Source organism: Vanacampus margaritifer, chromosome 14 (assembly GCF_051991255.1).
Source record: "Vanacampus margaritifer isolate UIUO_Vmar chromosome 14, RoL_Vmar_1.0, whole genome shotgun sequence".
Classification (NCBI taxonomy): Eukaryota; Metazoa; Chordata; class Actinopteri; order Syngnathiformes; family Syngnathidae; genus Vanacampus; species Vanacampus margaritifer.
Genome location: NC_135445.1, coordinates 15,003,819 through 15,024,483, shown reverse-complemented (window position 1 = coordinate 15,024,483; position 20,665 = coordinate 15,003,819). Strand labels below are relative to the sequence as shown.

Genomic DNA, 20,665 nt, shown 5'->3' with positions numbered 1-20,665 from the left:
AAAATGCATTATTATTTCCCAGGTATGTATTAAAAAGACACAGACAGAACTATATCAATGCTCATCAATTTAATAATGTCATTAAAGTTATACAGGTTCAAGCATGTAAAATATCCTTCCAAAAGCTGTTGACCCTTCTTATCTTAACAATCATTCCTCCTTCCTCTTTCCCGGCAGGGCACGCTATCAGTTTAGAACTGTCCTTGTAAAACTTTGTCCTTATGATCCGTCAAGGATGATGTCCACCGTACAACTGTTCGACCGCACCTCTTCATAAGCTCTTGTCTTTCAAACTTGATTTTCGCAACTTATTTCGCATGTCTTGTGTCATCTCAGGGAATGCTCAGGCTTAGACAAGCAGATGTTTTCTAACTTTAGGATACAGATCCCACCCATGAAACAAAACTTCCTTGGACCTCCACCTCTGTCGGCCCATCGGCAATGAGTTGCACGGCCTTGAGGTCATCGCCAGATGTAAATGAATAGTATGTGGTGATTATACCATTATCAGTGTAAGTATTTCTATGTGTGTGTGATGCAAAGTCGACACAAACAGTTCTTCTGCTGTGATGTCGCCTAAATTTCACAAGGCCACCGAATGGTAGCGGGACTGACTTTCCTCCTGTCTCACGCCACCTCCCTCTCTCTGACACCAGCAGACACCTGCAGACACAATATTGTATAGCAGTGAACAGTCCATATATTGTACTGTAAAAAGTACGGCTAGGTATTGCCAACAACCTCACGATACAAAGCGTATCATGATACAGGGGTCACGAATACGATACGTATAGCAATACACATTTTTCTCGATATATGGCCTTCAAGGCGATGCGTAACCCGATAATATAGATTACGTGCATTTTTTATGAAAACAGTCCAATGTTATACTCAAATTATGTTTTTATTATGCTGAGTGGCAAAAATGTTTTTTTCTATTCAAATGTAAGCAGTGCTTTGTTGAGCAGCTGTCAGATACATGATGGGAAACTTTATAAATGAATGTGCAATATCGATTCTGATGCTTCCATATCAATACGTGTATTGTAAAAATCACCACAATGATATATCCCCTATCAATTTTTTTTACCTTACCCCTAGTGAAAATACTAGCTTTAGCTTTAGACACTTACAGAGATATTGTTGAACCCAGCTGCCATTGGGTGAGTATGTGCTGGTGGAACTCTCATGTGGTCTTCCTGTTCACACGGAGAACAGTATTAATGTACACGGTGACACAAAAAAACAGAAACCTTTTAACAATCCAAGAAAACCAAGAGTGATGGAAGAAAAATATTTTATTCATAGTAATTGAAACCTTAAAACATGCCATTTACAATCAAGCAATGATGGAATCCCAGCTATCTAAACTGAGATTTTGCAGCAGTCAATGAGGAATCTCATTAGCAGATTTCAATAGATTCATACAGGAGAATGTCATCTACAGGATGTAATTTAAAAAAAGAAGAATATTCCAACGTTGTTTGTTAAATGGCATGTTTTAAAGTTTCAATTACTATATTTTTTTTTCTTTCATCACTCTTGGTTTTATTGGATTGTTAAAAAGTTCTCTCTTTTTTTTCTGTCACCCTGTATTAATCCAGGGGTGTCAAACTCTTTGAATTCAGTGGCCTTTTACACCCAAATTTGATCTCAAGTGGGTTGGACCAGAATGTCTGTGCCCTAATAGGCTATAAATAACAACAGGACAAAAATATTGCCTGTTTTTTAATGCAAATAATTACAAGCAAATTCTGATATTATTCTATTTTTATGATTATTATTGTTATTTTCTTATTGTGGAGTAATCTGAAATTTCTTAACAAAAATAAGTGTACATTTTTGCATCAAATTCTAATTAGCAACCACTTTCTAGAATAGCATTTAATGGGCCAACAGTGCACCCTCCAGTAGACACAAATAGCAGTTCATTTGAGTGTCAAACTGCAGTTTGGGCCCCATGACGGTCCGGTTCTGGCCCACGGGCCATACGTTTGATACTGCTTAACTCCAAAGTAATAGATGGAGGATGGGTTGATGGATTGTTCTTTAACTGGATTGAGGTTCTACTACAGCTTTTAATGAGATGAACTTGCCGTGAGATCCGCTTCATAGATGTTATTACTGAAACCAGTTTGGTCTTCAGGAGACGATGACGATGATGGGTCGGTCAAAGCCCTGCCCCTAACGTGGGTCCGCAGGTAGTAAACGAAGAGGCCAATCAATGTGCCAGTCAGCAGCAGGACCACAATGACTGATGCTGCAATCCCTCCCGCATTGCTAGGCTTAGTTGAGGCTACAGAGGAAACGGAATAAGGATTCCATGCACACAAGATACTCTGACTGGTATTTTAAACAAAAAAGATTGGCTTTCCTTACTTGTGGCTCCATCTGTGACTTTTTTAGCACAGTTGACCCCGACGGTGTACTCAATATCATCTAGGGCCAAGAAACCAGAGGCACCTTTGATTCCCTCAAACACAATCTGGCAACAAAAACAAAATGGAGAGTAGTCAGTGTCACAACGGGTCCGATTAAATTTACATGACATTAGAGTTGAACCTGGTATTCCTCATTGGACACAATGTCAATGTCAAAGCGTCTCCATGGGCCTCCTAGCTCTTTGACATCCTGCTGCTCATTGAGAAGACCTTTGGACAGTGTCCACACCTTCAGCTGGCTGTCCGCTACAAGATGCAGAATAATGAAACATTTATACATGCTAATTCTGTTCAAAGCAGCCAAATAAAGTACCTATTCAAAACTATTGATACTAGATTCTTACATGAATATGGTTTGTAGGCCCAGAATTTTAGGCAAGTGCCTTTTGTGGGTGGTAGGTGAGGGCTCAGCAGGTGAGCCTTCTGATTGGCCGCTGTCCGGTTGCTACTTGGAATGAATAGGAAGTGGCCTGGCAAAAGGAAATGAGGGAAGATGGTCAGTGTGAAATGGACACACCCTCTCCTTTGAATGTCCTCTGTTTTAGATGTATTTGGTTATTGTATTGACCTTTCTCTGTTCCAAGGCTATGGTCTTCCGAGGGGGTAGAGTAGTGCTTCTCTTTTTCGTGACTCGTCAACTCCCAATCCAGTTCGTCCCACTTGATGTTTTGAGTGTTACTCCAAGTGCACATTCCTTTTTCAAGACTGCACTTTGAACCTAAGACAATGTCCAACACAAACGCTAGTTTGTAGCATGAAAAACAGACGACATATATTTTGTATTTCATTGAACGTGGACTTGAGAGTTCAAAAACAAGTAGATTGATGAAATTGTTCTTGAACCCCCACAAACCTTGATTTTCACATGGATGAGCAGAAAGGAAAATATCGTCAATCGCAACATGAGTGTCTTTGCCTCCTCTTCCTATTACCTCAAACTGCAGCTGAAGAACAAAACAAAAACAAAAGCCTGATTTTCTTAACATTACAAGTTTGAGCATAATAGCAGCAGTTTTTTTTAAAATCCTATTTACAGTGGAAACTTTGAAGTTGAATGCTATACAATTTGGAATTCTTGAAGAAAACTAAACCTCTAAAATGCATCAGGCAAACTTCCGGCTTCCATCCATGATGTCAACGTGGAGAGTGAACTAGTATGTGATGTTTTTTATATAAAGTGACCAGGGTTGGGGAATCCAGGTTCAGGACATAAAAACCGTGAAACAGGGAGTTTGCCACAATGCAAAGAATAAAATATAGAAGAAGCTAAAATAACTGCTATTGGTAACTTACCAGGCTAGGCTAGGCTAACGGTTACCTTATCTGGTGATTTACCAGATAATCTTTACCCAAGCTTCTTCTTTCCTCTTTTTCTTTTACTACTACCTCTTCTAGTTTCTAGTTCCTGATTGGAACTCGGTACTCGCCCATCATATGTATTTATTATGCACTGTATATTCTTTTAGAAATTGAAATGCATGCTAATATAAAAAAAAAAACATATTTCCAAGTATTTTAATGACACCCCATCCTACCTGCCAGTCCATCATGTTGCTGGAGATGTTGCCATTAGCATGGCGCCAGACATCTCCCTGGTTCAGACTGTCCGTGAAGATCTTGACCCTCTCGCCTTCCACTAGCTTCATATACACTGACAAAGAACCTGCAAACCATTCACATTTGTGATTTGTTTGTGATTGAGTGTGAAGCTGTCTGTGACTTTTAATGTGTTTGTCGGACTCACCAGGGTTCTCGTTTCCCATGTGATACCAGAAATTCAGACACTCGGTTTTGGCTGTTCCCTGGTGAACGGGCGATGTGAGGGTTGCGGTAGTGCCAGCGGGAAGGACGCTTCCGCCAGTTTTAACCATCATGTAGAAACCTGCCATACACACAGAAGATCATGTAAAACATTGATGTTGAACTTCAAAAAAACTACTTGTCATTACCCAGTTCTGTCTCCAGAGTGTGATCGTTTTTGGGTTCCATCATTGCTGCAGTGTGTCCGTTTCTATGAACCCAATAAACCTGACCAGAACTTCTGTAGCCACATTCCTGACCCTCAAAAGAACACATCTTCTGCACAGAACAAGGATGGTCCACAAGCGCCACATCATCAATGGCCACCTGGCCGTCAAAACCGGAGCGTACTGCTTCAAACATCAGCTGCGGGCGGGGTAAATATTCGAGTAAGTGATTAGTAAGTAATCATTTTTCTAGCTGTGGGTGTTGCAGCATACCTGATATGTTGTGAGCTGGTGTGGCACTGGGCAGTGTGCTTCATGCCACATGTTGCCATGAGCTCCACTGCGGGTCCACAGCAACTTCTCATAACCTTGTTTATCAAATAACTTCACATTGAGAGTCCCTAAGAGAAGATAATGATATTCAGAACATTTTAAGGCTCTTTACAACATAATGAGAAAATATTAGGTGCATAATGGTGTTTGTGTGTGACAGTTTGAAACATCTTTTGGTGCATGTTATGTTTTTGTGTGTGAAGTTTTATGGGGTAATTTGAAAGGGCTTGTGTGTGTTTTTTGTTGTCAGATGTGTTTTTAGTTGTATTTTTGTGAATGTCAAAAGTCTTAGTGTGAGTGAGAGATTATTCGTTAAATAGGAGATATTTTTGAGTGAGAGTGAGAGGCCTCTACTGTGGTAGAGTGTTTTGAGGGGTGAATGTGAGAGGGTTCTTTTTTCTTTTCTTTTTTGCATAGGTGAGATTTTTTTTTTATGTGAGATGCCTTTAGGTGAGTGTGAAAGGTTTTTTGTCAAGTGAGATGTGTTTTTGGTGTGTGTGTGTGTGTGTGAGAGAGACATTTGTGGTGAGTTTGAGTCTTTTTTTTACAAAAAAAAAACCTCACACGCAAAAAAGACACACCACAAAATGTTTCAGACACCAAAACCACATTTCTCACTTGATAAAAAAAAAACACATCACGTTCACCCATTAAACACCCGTACCCACAGTGAAACGCCTCTCACACTAACCAAAAACATCTCACACACACCCAAAAACCTGTCATACCAGAAGACATCCCACACTCACTCCAGGAAGATCTCACATGAGAACAAATTCTCAGTTACATCACAATCACTCCAAACTCATGTGAGAGTTAGAGCTTATTTTAAGTGTGAGTGTTTTATTTTCTATTATCTTGTATTTTGGTTAATGTGAATGTTTTTTTATATGAGTGAGATATATTTTTTAAAATTATTATTAATGAGAGGTTTTTAGGTGAGTCTGGGTTTTTGGGGTGTTTATGAGATGTTTTTTGATGCCATGGTGAGGTGTTTTGGTGAGTCAGAGGAGTTGAGTTGAGTTTTCTTTGGCAGTGTGAAAGGTTTTCTTGTTAAGAGTGAAAGTTTTTATGTGAACGTTTTTTGTGTGTGTATGAGATGTTTTTTTTTTGGGGGGGGGGGGGGGGGGTAATTAAATGAGTGTCTGGGTGTTTTGTGTGAGATGTTTTCCTGTGATTATAAGAGTTTTTTTGTGTGAAATGTCTTTTGGTATGTGTTTTTAGGAGAGTGAGTTGTTTGGAGGAGTGTGAGATGGTTTTCGTGTGTGAGAGAGACTTCCTGCTTAAATGTGAACGTTTTTGAATGAGTGTGTGTGTGTGTGTTTTTTTTTTTTGGTATGAGATATTTCTTGGTGTTATTTTTTCCGGCGAACGTAAGAGGTATTCATGTAAGAATTTTGTGTGTGTGTGTGTGTGAGACATTTATTTTCTCTTTTGGTGTATGTGAGAGGTAACTATTATTTTTTCCCTATACATCAGCTCAGTGCTACTGATGGTGAAAGACCTTTCTAGACGAGACATCCTGGCTGAGTACCTCACCAGCGTTTGTCCCATAGATTTTGTAGAAGAAGGTCAGACAATGGCCGCTATGACCTGCTAATAGTGGCAAGGATAGTAAACGTCCAAAAACACCACGCAGAGAGGAACTCCACATGTCCACCACAAGACTTTTACCTATCACAAGAGGGGGATAAAGCAAAACAATTACAGTAGTAGTAAGTAAGTAGTAAGATGTTCCTTTTTCAATCAAAATAAACTAAGTTGTTGGTGTGGAATGTACCAATGATGATTATTTTAACTATGAAGCTTTATTACACACATACTGCAAGATTCTATGCATGTCCACTCAGGAAGAGAGACCTTTACATGTGCATCATCATCTAAGATGTTAAATGAGTGTACCAATCCCAATGGTGTGGTCCGTCCCATCAAGCAGTGTCCAATCAAAGTTGTCACTGTTGTCCTGGTGCCACCCACACAGTCCAGCCTCAAAGTTACACGACAGTTCTTCCCAATAGCCGTGCAAAAGAAAGTATTGCAACAAATGTGTTAAACCATTCTGTCTGGAACTCTTGATGATATATTCATGATAAAAGTTACCTGTTGAAGGAGATGGGAAATAGTCTGCATGGCAGCCAGAGAAGTGAACATTTTTTACTTTAATCTCGGCGGAAGGAGACAGTTTCACCGCACGAGATTCTAACGCCAACTGATGGGAGAAGAGGAAAAGATGAGCCAAGGTGGAATTTTTTTAAACATAATTCTGTGTTTTGTCATACACACTGTTTTATATATACTTTTTAATCACTGTCACAAAAACAAGTAAATCATAGAAAATATGCACCTGAAAACGATGTTCCCTGGCTCCGATGGCAATTTGTGCAGATTGCCACTCTGCCTCCCCTATTCCGGTCTTTCCACTGAACTCCCACAGTTTAGGCCGCACACCCAACATGCTGTCTATCACCCGGACTGTTAGGTCACCTGCAGGTACGAGACATAATAGTCAAATGTTTGATGTATGCAAAACAAGACGAAATTCAGTGCAATTGATTCATAAGAGTACCGATGTGAGTCGGCTCTCCAGTGAGTGCAAAATCAAATTGAAAGGTACAAGCCGGCCCAGATGGACCCAGAAGAGGAGTGCGTGTTTGCGCCTCTGTCAGCTGTTGGCCTGGGGCCTCGGCAACATATAAGTGCTCTTCTGCCCAAAACAAGCATGAGTTTATAATGTTGTTATATCACTTAAAATAAATAAATAAACCATTGATCCGTGTCAATCTGTACCTTTAGCTGTAGAATTCTGGTGAAGCACCCAACCTTGACTCCCAATGCTTGTGTCTGTCCAGCCTGAGCTGCCTTTACTGTATGAGAAGTCCCCTGTGACACAGAAAATAATATTAGCAAATCAACATTTTCCAGTTTTTTTATTTGTATTTATTTATTTTTTAAGTAATGAGCATAACCACTGTGACAATTGTGACATGCTTAGGGGAGTCAAACTGTGCTAATATTAAGGGGGAAAAATACTCAAGCTTAAATAATACACCCTAAAACGGATTGTTAAAATAAAAAATAAAAAAGATTACATTTGACCAATCTAGCTAGTAGTTATGTGTCCCACAGATCCTTTGGTTAAAACAACCACTCAAGAATGGTAGATATTTTCAACCAATATATATTGGTTAATCTGTGTTAGAGGCTGACATTTTTTCAGGAATCCCTTGACCAAAAAGTACCACTGATTGTCACACGGACTCACTTCCACTCAGAGCATGTACATACACTACATACACATGATCAATAAAGCCAATTGCACAACTTCTCAATTGAGAAATTAGACAATAACATGCATTAAAGTTTGAAAACAGCTTTTTTTTGGGTTTTTTTGCCATTTTGTTTTTTTCTCAAGCACATTTCACATTATTGACACAGCCATGCAACAACAAAAAGTAGAAGGCACTGCGGAATCAGAACTGTACTACTCATAATTGCATATCATGAAAGTACATAACCAGCTCAGTGGCCTAGTGGTGGAGTGACTACCCTTAAACTAGTAGGTTGTGGGTTCAATTTGTGGCTGGGTCATAAAAGACTATAATAATGAGACCAATTACCCCCTACTTGAACCACATGTTCTGTTTCAAGAAAAGATGTACTAATGTAAAAAATAAATAAAAATCTTTATTAATAAAAAGTTACCACTTATTTTAAGTAAACTTTTCTTACGTAACAGAATTTCATGCTTGTAATAAACACATTTTACTAAATATTTTGACACGTTTTCAAATTTTAGGACCTGTTACTGTTTTAGAAAGAGGCTAGAGTTTACATATTAGTTTTAAGAATTCCTGCCAAGCAAATTTTGCTTACCGGATTACCAGGTCAGTAATGGTTCTCACTCTATGAATTATATGATTATTTGAGTGGCTGTGGCCGTAGATCAGGGGGTAGAGTGGGCCGTCCAGTAACCAAAGGTTCAGTTGTTTGATACCCACTCTTCTCTAAATCATGTGTTGTTGTGTCCTTGGACAAGACACTTCACACACATTTTCTCACACTATTATATATATATATATATATAGCACAGCCACACCTGTCAGCCTGCCCCAGGGCAGCTGTGGCTATACGCATGTAGTGAGTGTGAATGTGTGAGGACGTGAATAATGCATCCATTGTAAGTGCTTTGAGCATGCAAAATAGAAAGTGACATATACATGTAAGAACTGTAACTCTGGAGGTAAAATAAGACAAGTGCGATTAAGTGCAAGTTATGTCATCGAGTAATAAAGATTTATTTAAACCCTAACCCTAACCCTAACCCTAACCCTAACCCTAACCCTAACCCTAACCCTAACCCTAACCCTAACCCTAACCCTAACCCTAACCCTAACCCTAACCCTAACCCTAACCCTAACCCTGTGAATGTGTGAGGACGTGAATAATGCATCCATTGTAAGTGCTTTGAGCATGCAAAATAGAAAGTGACATATACATGTAAGAACTGTAACTCTGGAGGTAAAATAAGACAAGTGCGATTAAGTGCAAGTTATGTCATCGAGTAATAAAGATGGTTGTTAAAAGGTAATCCCAAGGGTGCGAACTCAATTATCTGCATACCACACTTACGCCATAAAATGACGCATTACCGTTCCCGTCAAAAGACAAGAATGCTCGAGAGCAAACTTGATACAAGGAAATAAATGTGAACAAACGAGTTCAATAAACTCACCACACACAGCTTCATCCTCTGCTCCCTCGCAGTCAGTTTCAAAGTCACACATCTTTTCAGGAACTGTGCAAGGGTCCTTGGGAGCTTTAGGAAATCCTTCCAACCACATACTTTCTGAAAAGAAAGTGTGTCACTGCAGGCAATTCCACTAATGAGGATATTGTGTGATAACATTAAATACACTCTTGTCATTATTACCGTTTGATCCACGACATTCGGGAGACAGCACAATGTTGTCGATCGCGACACCTCCATATGCAAGTTCCCTGATTGCTGCCATTATAAGAATCTGTGACAAGAGAGGATAATTGAGAGAAATGAAGAGAAAGTATCATAGATAAGGAACAGTGTCACACTGCAAAAAGTGAAATCTTAAGTAAGATATAATTTCTTAATTTTAACCTCAATTTGCTTCTTTTGCTTTGACAAGTTATTTTTACTCAAAATAAAATTGTCAGACAAGATCATTGTGCTTATTTTAGGATACTTATTACTTAATTATCTTATTTGATCAGGCAATCTTGGTATTGAGTGTTAACACCCAGTTTAAGTACTAAGAGGCTTAAAACAAGCATTTTCCACATTATAAGATGACAACTTAACCAACATCAAAGGCCCTGAACTAGAGTTTCATAAGATGATTTTTTTTTCTTATTTTAAGATTTTGCATAATCTAGTAATAAGATAAATGGAAAAAATACAAGTATGAGAACAATCAGACAAAAGTGCAATATAGCTTAAATGGTTCGTTTCGTTATATTTACTAAGATCATTTTTCCTTGTTCCAGTACCAGCTCAGCGGTCTAGGTTAGAGTGACTACCCTCAGACGTAGACCTCAATGTGACCTTTTACCTCCTCGCTTGACACTCAGGCTAAGTTTTCCAAGTGTAAAAAAATACTTATGTATTTTAAGAAAATAGTTCTATTTATTACAGCTTGAAAAAAGTCAACATTACCAGTACTTGTTTTTAGTCTAAAAATACTATTTTCTAGGGATACGATAATGCTATATGTTACTGATAAACCAATAATTTAGAAAGTGCCGATGTCGATAACCGATAAGTAAGCCGATAATTGTTTGCAAAATTAACTTGAATATAAATATACTTTCGAGTCCTACTATAAGGCTAACATGTACAAATACATTGAAACATTGTTTAAAGCATCATGAAGCTGAAAATGCAACAAAAACTGTGAGGGTAACATTTTGGGAAGACACAGTAAAGAAAGCCCACATTGGCGACTGCCATGTTGCATCTTCTGTCAACACGAGGTCTGTTGTGCGCATTATGAAGTCACAAATATGCAACACTACCATAGGAGAGGGGAGGGGTTGAGGAGTTGGGCACAACTTGAGCTACCCACAACCACAACAGATGGACCATTGCGGCAAGTCTATTATTATCGGCGGTTTTCTGTATTATCTGGTCTATCTGTGTGATGTCAAATTAGTTGATAATTGCCGATAATTATCAGCCACCGATATTATCGTGCATCTCTACTATTTTCTAGACCGCTGTGGTTGACATGGGCCTAGTATTATCTTATTTTTCAAAATCTTACAAATTCTTATTTTTCAAAATTTTACAGGTAAATTTAAGTAAAATTGTCTTGTTCTGTTGGTAGATAATTTGCTTATTTGAAGTAATAATTTTCTTATTTTACTATATTTTTTTCTTAAATTTTCTACTGTCCTTTTTGCAGTGATATGAAATATGAATATGAAATATATTTCAAACAAATACATATGAGATACTGTGTTTTGTGTGTGTGGGCTTAGGATAATAAGCACTCACTTGAAAAGTAGAGTTATTGACAATTTCCACTTCAGCCTTTACCCAAACATCACCCAGAGCTCCGCCCCGCTTCCACACTGGTCTGATGCTCTTATCGGCCACCAGTACCGTCAGCCCACCGGAACTCGGCCCGAACTGGTGTGTGTACATGACCATCTACAGCAAGAAGTTCAAATGAGCTGAATGCAAATACTGTCGCAATAACAAATGACCATGTGGGCTTGCCTTGCAAGGATGAGTACTATTGGTGGGTTCTAGGCGAGGACTTTGGAAAGCAGCCCAATCTTTTCGGAGCCCTCCATCAGGAACAGTAACATACAAGAAGTGACCTGCAATATTCATTAACTTTAGTCTAAGTAGAGGATGGATGGATGGATATTGTTGTTGATTAATTAAAAAAAGAATGTGCACATGACATATTGGAGCAAAAATCGGTTTGAATAATGAATTAGAATTGGCACAAGTAGTACCCAATGCGCTGTTGTTGGAATGATCCCGTCCTGGTCCTTTCAGAGGGTCTGTGATGGAGATGTTTTCCTGACTCGTCCTTACCCATTTTAGATTGGACAGTGACCTGAGGTCCCAATCGCACTCGTCATTCTCAAAGTCACAGCGCCGATATCCCTCTGCACACACACACGCACGCACGCACGCACGCACACACGCACACGCACACGCACGCACGTATAGTTATTTATGCAAATTGTATTGAAGTGAAATCATCCATCCAAGCTGTAAAAACAAAACAAAACACAGTGCCCCTTAGTGGCTGGAGGAACAATCAACAAATCAAACATGGGGCTCCTACACAGACAATTCCGAATATTGTCAGGATGGAGAATCATAAAGAAACTTCTGGACACAGCTTTCTTTGATTCGTCTGATAATGTTAGTCAATATGAATATGCATAAGTGTCCACTTAGCACTTCCAAATCCCAGGAACCAGACATTCCCACTGTATCTCTTTATAACACACAGTAGTATTCTGTGCGATGCGCATATTATATAAACTTTAATAGTAAATCCCTTTATTGTATGTCTCACCTGGGTAAACCATAAAGATTTCCCATTGGAATCTTTGCTTTGATTTATCTGTGTCTTAACACCTAGCCTAAATAAAGCCTAAATAAAGAAACCTACGTAATAAAATGTCACATCTGTATAAAATATAATACACCAAAGTATCTACAATTAAAAACATATTGTAATATTATAAATTATCTGAATATGGTAACCTCAGTTTATTAATTGATTTGTTTATAAGGACTGATTTGAATTGTTTTACCTCATAAATTACAGAGGTGGGCCTTTTACAAAATTTTGCTGATCTGTCATCGTCATATGTCAGTGCCCTGGCCACCCTTCCGTCATAGTCAGGTTGTCATTTTTTGGTGTCCGTCAGTGATGGACTGAGAGGTCCGTCAGTACTTGACACGGTTAGAGATGATTAAACTGATTGACGAAAACACTCTTCCATTAATGCTTCTTAACTTCTTAGTCCAGAATTTTTTAATTTTTTTTTAAAGGTTCTCATAATTCGTCCGGGTATCCGTCAGTGAAGGACTGACAGACAGTCCGTCAGTATTGACGGAATGCCCACCTCTAATACATACAGTAACCTCAATTTGTGTTCTACCATATGCCAAACTGTGATTTAACTGGAAGCTTGAAAAAGACTGACTAGTTTAAAGATTTAGAGATTGTTTCAAAGATACGGCTAAAACCCAAAATGTTTTCAACTGTTTCGTGTCATTTCTAAAGGCGTATGAGACCAATGTCTTCCATATGCGACAGGAGAGAGCTCTGTATGCATTTGTGATTACTCACCACAATTCTCTTCATCGGTTCCATCGCCACAGTCATCAGTGCCATCACATACCTGACGTTGATTGACGCAGCCCCCACGCTTACATGCCAGCATTTCGGCTGGACACTCTTTTCCAGGGAGTGACACTGGAGAAGTAAGGAGTAGGAAAGGGTGTGGATGTAACCCGGATCACAAGAACAGCCATTTAATAAATACTGTATAGTATTGCTACAAAAAAATAAAGCTATTTAGATGCTCACAGGGCAAAGCACAGTCCAGAAACTCCAACTGGTCCACAGCAACATCTCCTCTTCGCCCCTCAAAGCGGTTTGAGTAAAGATGGATCCGAAAGGGTGCGGCGATGCGGCCCAGAAAGATGGTGGCCTCTCGCCACCCACGGACGCTGGTGCCTTCAGGCCGCCACACGATGGCCTTTTCAGAGTCTTGGCGGAAGACAGACGCCAACAGTGAAGAGGAGCCAAGTCCTGTTTCACCTAGAGGGATGTCACATTTCGATCTGAGCTCTGGCGTCATCACATCACTTACATCATAATAATGAATGCACTGCAATTAAAACGTCGCTATGGTTTTGAGAAAAATATAACCGCTTACCTGAATCCCACAGGAAATATCTAAGACGAAGGCGACATGTTGGTGAGGACTCTTGCATCTTTGGTGACACAAGGACTGCAGTTTTGACATCTTTGGACTTAACCTCTGTCACACCCATAAACCGACCTGTGGGTTACGTACGTAAGTAATACACAGAAAGTGCAAATTACGTTGTGTAGTTTAGTATAATCCATATAATGCCTCCCCCCCCCCCAAAAAAATCCAGTTCATTTTACAAAATGGATTATAATACTGAAATCTACACTAATTATTTTTCGAGTGACATATGTGTCATTGATGTAAATGTAAATGGTACCTGAGGCAGTCCCAGTGGTGAAGTCAGAGGACGGCCCGCTGTCCGGCAGCGTGTCACCTCTTTGACGTCGTTCCCACTTGTATTCTTCAGTCAAGGACTGGTCCTCCCAGCCGCATGTTCCTGTGTCCTCAAAGTCACACTGGAATCCCACCCCGCTGTAGCCTTGGGAATAAACAGAGTTATTCTACTTGTCCCATTCCATACTCAATAAAAAAATAAAATAAAAACTTGCTTTAATAAGAAAACAAATACCAAACTGTATGTTGCTATTGAAGTACATCAGAATGATATTTAATGGCAAAGTATCCGGGAAACACAAAAAAATAAGAATGACCAACAGGAAGACAGAACAGGTCAAGTGTCTTAAATGGAAAAAAAGGAGACATGGGGAAGGGGGGTTGGGGGGTGCACACCCTTTATCCAATGCCAAATACCAAGGTAAAAGAACCTTTTTGACAATATTACCTATAACCTAAACAACTCAACAGCAAAAATATATATAATTTTGAAAGAGACTAGTTCTACCTGTATTTTAATAAAGCTGAATTGAGAACTCCTGATACTGTGGAAGCTCTCTATAGACAATGATTTGTTCTGTAAAATGGGACTAAAACATCTCAGGAAAAGCCTACTAAAACAGTCGAACTTTATTTGGGGTTAATCTGAGGTACTTTAAATGGTAGCAGGTGTGTGCTGACTCCCATTTATCGTGACTTTAAATATAAGTGAGTAATTCTGAACGCAGCCACAACTACGAGTCGATAAATAAAACAAATTATCTTAGTTATTTTTAGTTGCTCTCCCGAAAAGATTATTTCTTTTTAATTGAGCTGTAAATGTTATGATTAATGGTGGAACATGTTTTGTAATGAATATCTATTTTTGAAATTGTAAAAACCTGGCAGTTGAACAGGGTGTGGGATCATTTCCAGGTCAACCTTGACTTTAAAGGGGAAGACAACCTGAAACATTTCTTGACAAAATAATATGTTATATGTGACCTCACTAGTCTAAACATGACATTATAATTAATATTACATTTGTGGAATAGGATTTATGTAGCAAAATCCAGATGTCTTTATCCATCTCAGTGGGCGGACATTTTGCCACTTGCTGTCGACTGACGATTACATCAATGTTGCTCAGGGCTCAGGCAATGACCAATCACAGCTCACCTGTTTTCTGAAGCTGAGCTGTGATTGGTTGCTACCTGAGCCCTGACAAATGACATCAAAATGACATCACAGTTGCTATGATGTAATTTTCACTCGACAGCAAGTGGTAAAATGGCCGCCTTCTGATTTAGCTTAAAACTGCTGGATTTGGATGCTTAACTCATATTCCAGTAGCGCAATATTAACCAAAATACCATATTTAGACTAGTGGGCTGCATAGAACATATTATTGTCAAGATTTTTTATTTATTTTTGGTTGACTTCCCCTTTATCGGGAACAGATGATTGGATAAATATTAAATGTCAAGAACCATACATACCACAGTCCTGTTCATCATTGCAATCCATACAGTCACAAACAAAGTCGCATTTCCTCTCAGGGCTGAGACATAGATTAGAAGCAGCTGTGGAAGGAAGAACAGTGGGCAGAGGACAGTCAATATACAGACATTTGAATATCATATTGTATATTTATATTTGGATAATGAATATTGCTGTGGCATTCCGTGGCATTCGTTTGTTGACGTTGAAGAGGGTCTTCTGCCCAGATTTAGTCATAACTGTTTTAATTTTCCGTATTTCCTCAGTAAAGCTTTGTGAGTGTTATCACAATTTCTGCCAAGTGTCTATAATCAATGATGTTTTTAAAGTCTTATCGTCATGACTGGGACCTCATCTATTTCCACAACAATGGGCCATTGTCTGTGGTTGAAGTGTCTGTAATCAATGATGTTTCTAAAGTCTTATCTCATTGGTGGAGGCTTTTGTGGTACCGCCCTTCAAGATAGTATAAAAATGTTGTGAGTCCGCTGTAACTTGACACTTGCGAGAAGCTGCAGCTATGTTCTGTAAACTCGCTTGTGTCCGGAATATTCTGTAAAATAAAACCTTCGAAGGAACTGTTCACCGATCTCCAGCCTGTATTCTGATAATCAACATTCTCTCCACCCGGAAGACAACGAACACGGAAGAAAATATATTTCTTCAACAACATCTTGATTTCTTATGACTGTCGGAGTTCTTTGCAGCAGTCTCAAAGGCCAGAGAGAAAGTAATCAGTTTAATGAAGGCAAAATGCCACCTGTCCATCCAAAGGTCTCTAAATCAGATGTGTTGAAGACCACATTGGACAAACATACTGCATCTCTATCGTCAGCACCTTTTTATTTATTTATGTTTGGGTGCGGGACTCACACTGTAATACAGTAATATGTTCTACTCACATAGATTTGTCTGTGAAAAATGTTTACGTTTTTATACCTACTGGCTGCGGTATAACCCAACTGTTTTAACTTCTTATAATATTTATAATAGCCTCTTGTGTAGCTATAGCAGAACAATATTTGAATACTAGAGTAATTTACTAAAGTACACAACAACTAAAATTATATAAATCAAATATGTATTAAAATTATGTCAATTAGCTCTACAACGATCACTTTGAATGAGAATGAATGATTTGATCTAGATGACAAATTCAACATCATCTTTCATGAGAGCAAATGAAAGTGAGAAAAACACTTTCTGAAGCATTTCACTTACCCAAGTGCAGAATCAAAGCCAAGATGAGTGCTCGGGTCTTCATTTGTGGAATCCTCTTCCACCACATCTTGGCAGCTCAGAGCACAATCTGACAGCTTCTGACTTTTACCTCCTTTTGCTTAATGCCTTCCTATGTCATAAAAGATAACAACTGGACTTTAAATTCTCCCAGCATGCATCACCACAGTGTAATAAGGCACAGTGGCAAATTAATGTGCAGCGATTTTACCTACAAACCCAATTCCTCAAAAGTTAGGACACTATACAAATTGTGACAAAAACAACTGAATGCAGTTATGTGGAAGTGCCAAATTTCAATATTTTGTTCAGAATAGAACATAGAAAAATATGTTCATTGTAAATTTCATGGTGCCAACAGATCTAAAAAAAATAATAATAATAAAAAGTTGGGACAGGTAGCAATGAGAGGCTAAGTCAATTGCACTTGTAAAAAAAAAAAAAAAAAAAAACTGCTGGAAGACCAGTTACCACTAATGAGGTCCATTGGCAACTTGATTGGAGTTGGATTGGAAAAAGAGCTTCTCGGAGTGGCAGTGTCTATCAGAAGCAAAGATGGGTAGAGAATCACCAATTCCTCCAATGTTGAGCAGAAAGATAGTGGAGAAATATCAGAAAGGTGTTTACCAGCGAAAAAATTGCAAAAAGGTTGAAGTAATCATCATCAACAGTGCCTAACATCATCCAAAGATTCAGAGAATCTGGAAAAATCACTGTGTGTAAGGGTCAAGGCCGAAAAATCATACTGGATTTGTTGTTATCAGCAGTGCTGCATCTGTGATGGTATAGGGTTGCATGAGTGCGTGCGGCGTGGGCAGCTTCCACATCTGGAAAGGCATCGTCAATGCAGAAAGGTATATTCAGATTGGAGAACAACAAATGCTCCCATCCAGGCATCATCACTTTCAGAGAAGATCTTGCATTTCTCAACACGATAATGCCAAATCAAATGCAGCACCAATTACAACATCATGGCTGCGTAGAAAAAGGATCCGGCCGAGTATTGAAATGGGCAGCCTGCAGTCCACTTTTTTCACTTCTAGAGCACATTTGGCGCATCATAAAGAAGAAGGTGCAACAAAGAAAGCCCAAGACAGTTAAACAGTTAGGGTGGACTATGCATGAAGTGTATAGCTTTAATTAGGAGTGGATGAGTACTGATACCAGGTATCGGGCCAATACCCGGCCTTATTTCATTGTATCGGTACTCGCAACGGCTGCTGCTACCAGTATCGGCTGCACTTTTGTGGCCGTTTTATGATCAGGAATTAGAAATTGGAAGAAAAAACTATCCAATAATTTCATGCAATTTAAAGAAAAATGTTATAGTGAGATATATAGGTCTTTCTTTAAAAGAGTTGAGCACTCGTGGAAGTTTCGCTTCGGAGATTTGCGCCAACACAACTGTATATAAAAAAAGAATGCTTTGCCAAACCACAATCATGGCAGCATCACTAATTTTGAAACAATAGAGACAACTCAACAGTTTAAAGAACAGGAGGTATTGTTCTTCAGGTATTTCCAGCACAACCAACCAGTTGTGTTTTAATGTATGAAAGGTGCTATATAAATAAAGTTCGATTAATGTAAGGTCGCTTTAAGGAGAACAATTCAACCAAAACACTTACAAGTTGTACAATGAATATAAATACTTTTAAGTCTACAAAAAAAGGAATAAAAGAGTTGTAATCCCAAATTTCTATTTTTTTCCCTGAGACAAACTGCATTAAAGATGAAAGTACACTTAAATGACTTATTTTAAATCCATGGTGATGGTGTATACTTCAAATCACAAAACCACTTTCATTGCCCAATACTTCTGCATATACAGTAATTAACTACTGTACATATGAAATCATAAGAAACACTGATTTTTCATGGTGTACTTTTATTTGATATGAACTCAATTGTTCATAAGTATATTACATGAGAATCATACAATGAGATCCAATGCAAAAGCTGTATCAAAAATTCGACCTTAACTTTCAGTGGGAATGAAGTCTATCAAGGTGGTATGGATATAACAAATATGTTCATTTAAAAGTCTATACTGAAGCTGCAAAAACTGACAATAGCAATAAAATCGATTCTGAAGACTTTCTTTAGTAGCATTTTATTAAACAATCCCTTCCCTAACTTTATTTTCCAATGTCCCACCAAGAAAAGTCAACATTGACACCATATGGCAAAAAAAGGTGACAAGTGACTTCATTGGATTACTTAGTGACATAAATAAGACATAATATCAGGATTTAATTGAGACACTGAAAGGCTAGAGACGCGTCCATCATATTTTTGTTGCTGTCCATTTCAGTATCCTTCGTTATCCCAGGTCACCTCATAGTCCGGGTACCGGACCTTCAGTTTTTCAGTGGTTATTGCGTGGTTTGCTCTTCCGAATCCCTGTAAGGTAAAGCAACACAGAAATGGGCACTTACACTTGGTAACGACACTGTTTTGTCACTATTTGAAAGGAGTGTGAGTGGTAAAATTCACTCACCATAGAGTAGCCGTAAACATGGATCTTCTTTGTCTGGGCGTCATGTCTGATCCTTCCCCCTCCGACACACTCACAGTCCAGGAGTCCATCCTTTTCCAACTCGTCAGAAACTTTCTCGTAGATATCCGCTGATATGCAAAGAGGAACCATTTGATGTGATTAGATATATATACTGTATATATAAAATAACACTTAAGTGTTTTTTCCACTTGAACCAACTTCATTACCAAGATGCCAAATTACACTTATTTACCATTGCACATTTTTTATGCAGTTTAATTAATTGTAGCATTGCTCATAGACTCAGAGCAAGGCTAGACCGCGTTCATGTTCATTATCTCCGTTTGTGGTGTCGGGGTGCCATCTTGTGGTGTGCCGATGGCACATGACCTATTTCTTGTGGTATTAGACTGAAATTATTCCGTAAAATCTTATTAAACTCATAATCGTGATGCATCAAAACTGAAGGTCGCAGCAACGTCTGGGCCGCAATACACAAGTGACAGATGGCAAAGTCATACTTTTGTTTTCTTGGTTGCCATATTTTGTCACACATCAGCAGCACTCACCGTGGTACTCGGCCCAGCCGTATCCACGGACAATATCTACTTCCGTGTCGTCTCCTTCCTCTCTGCTGTGGACTCTGATGAGGACGTACTTAAACACACCGGAGGGATCGATGTCTGCCTGCGGGATATTGACCATGCGAGCGGCTGCTTTTGTTTGGGTGCACATCTCTGCACAACTTTACAGCCACACGAGCAAGTAAACTAGAAAATTAAGGGTTTCTATTTTAACTACAAAATCTGTTTCGGCCTGTGTAAATGCACCATGTAAAAAGTAAACACGCGAGTTATCTAATTTGTTACCATTATAAGCATGCCTACAAACTACAGTTGTTTCTTATTCGGATCACTTCCGTTAATTTCAATCTGCTTCTGTTTACGGTTTTCAAAGTAATGTATTTGCGTGACTTGTATACTACATTCTTTCAACGTGAAAGGCATTCTGATGTTTTGACAAGTATTTTACTTTGATCAGATATTTTTTAAATCAATAATACATAGTAATTTACTGCAAATATGCGAATAAAACAACAATTGAAAACTGTAAATTTTATTGTGAATGAACGAAGCCAGAACAGGTAGTTCCTCAAGCCCATGACGTCACAACGTCACAACGTCACAACCTACTACTATTATTATTATTATTATTATTATTATTATTATTTTTATTTATTATTATTTTTTTTTTACAATGTTAATGTATGTTTAGTATGCATTTAAATTAACATTTTGGGAAATGACAGGGATGGGCAACAAAAGCATACATTTTCAGTAGCCCTATTGAGGGCTAGTGGGGGATTGGGGGCATTGGGTCACGTAGGGCCATACTTCCTAACCAAATGAACTGTATGGAATGAA

The 20,665-nt window shown here is 38.7% G+C and overlaps 2 protein-coding genes across 2 annotated transcripts; both read right to left on the bottom strand.

Annotated features, from left to right (window-relative positions):
* Positions 1-54: 54 nt before the first annotated feature.
* mamdc4 (MAM domain containing 4) lies at positions 55-16,826 on the bottom strand. The gene is made up of 28 exons (XM_077542394.1): positions 16,724-16,826; positions 15,502-15,585; positions 14,007-14,168; positions 13,691-13,816; positions 13,339-13,572; positions 13,099-13,224; positions 11,741-11,896; positions 11,496-11,599; positions 11,271-11,426; positions 9,672-9,762; positions 9,474-9,587; positions 7,529-7,621; positions 7,308-7,445; positions 7,086-7,225; positions 6,644-6,950; positions 6,281-6,415; positions 4,682-4,809; positions 4,391-4,607; positions 4,186-4,323; positions 3,977-4,104; positions 3,295-3,385; positions 3,010-3,159; positions 2,786-2,911; positions 2,563-2,687; positions 2,380-2,485; positions 2,093-2,296; positions 1,134-1,195; positions 55-663 (listed from the first exon to the last, which is right to left on the bottom strand). The coding sequence occupies exons 1-28, from the start codon at positions 16,788-16,790 to the stop codon at positions 628-630; spliced, it is 3,744 nt and encodes a 1,247-aa protein (XP_077398520.1). The 5' UTR covers positions 16,791-16,826; the 3' UTR covers positions 55-627.
* A 1,786-nt stretch (positions 16,827-18,612) lies between these two features.
* On the bottom strand, positions 18,613-20,156 carry phpt1 (phosphohistidine phosphatase 1). The gene is made up of 3 exons (XM_077542354.1): positions 19,811-20,156; positions 19,242-19,369; positions 18,613-19,144 (listed from the first exon to the last, which is right to left on the bottom strand). Exons 1-3 carry the CDS (start codon positions 19,974-19,976, stop codon positions 19,052-19,054), a joined length of 387 nt encoding a protein of 128 aa, XP_077398480.1. The 5' UTR covers positions 19,977-20,156; the 3' UTR covers positions 18,613-19,051.
* Positions 20,157-20,665: the final 509 nt, after the last annotated feature.

Coding starts and splice junctions, on each gene's coding strand:
- mamdc4 (XM_077542394.1), bottom strand. CDS start 16,790: ATGTGGTGGAAGAGGATTCCACAAATGAAGACCCGAGCACTCATCTTG. Junction 7,446..7,528: donor CCAGAATTCTACAGCTAAAG/GTACAGATTGAC, acceptor TGTTTTGGGCAG/AAGAGCACTTATATGTTGCC. Junction 2,297..2,379: donor AGTCACAGATGGAGCCACAA/GTAAGGAAAGCC, acceptor TTTCCTCTGTAG/CCTCAACTAAGCCTAGCAAT.
- phpt1 (XM_077542354.1), bottom strand. CDS start 19,976: ATGTGCACCCAAACAAAAGCAGCCGCTCGCATGGTCAATATCCCGCAG. Junction 19,370..19,810: donor CGGCTGGGCCGAGTACCACG/GTGAGTGCTGCT, acceptor TTTGCATATCAG/CGGATATCTACGAGAAAGTT. Junction 19,145..19,241: donor ATGTTTACGGCTACTCTATG/GTGAGTGAATTT, acceptor TTTACCTTACAG/GGATTCGGAAGAGCAAACCA.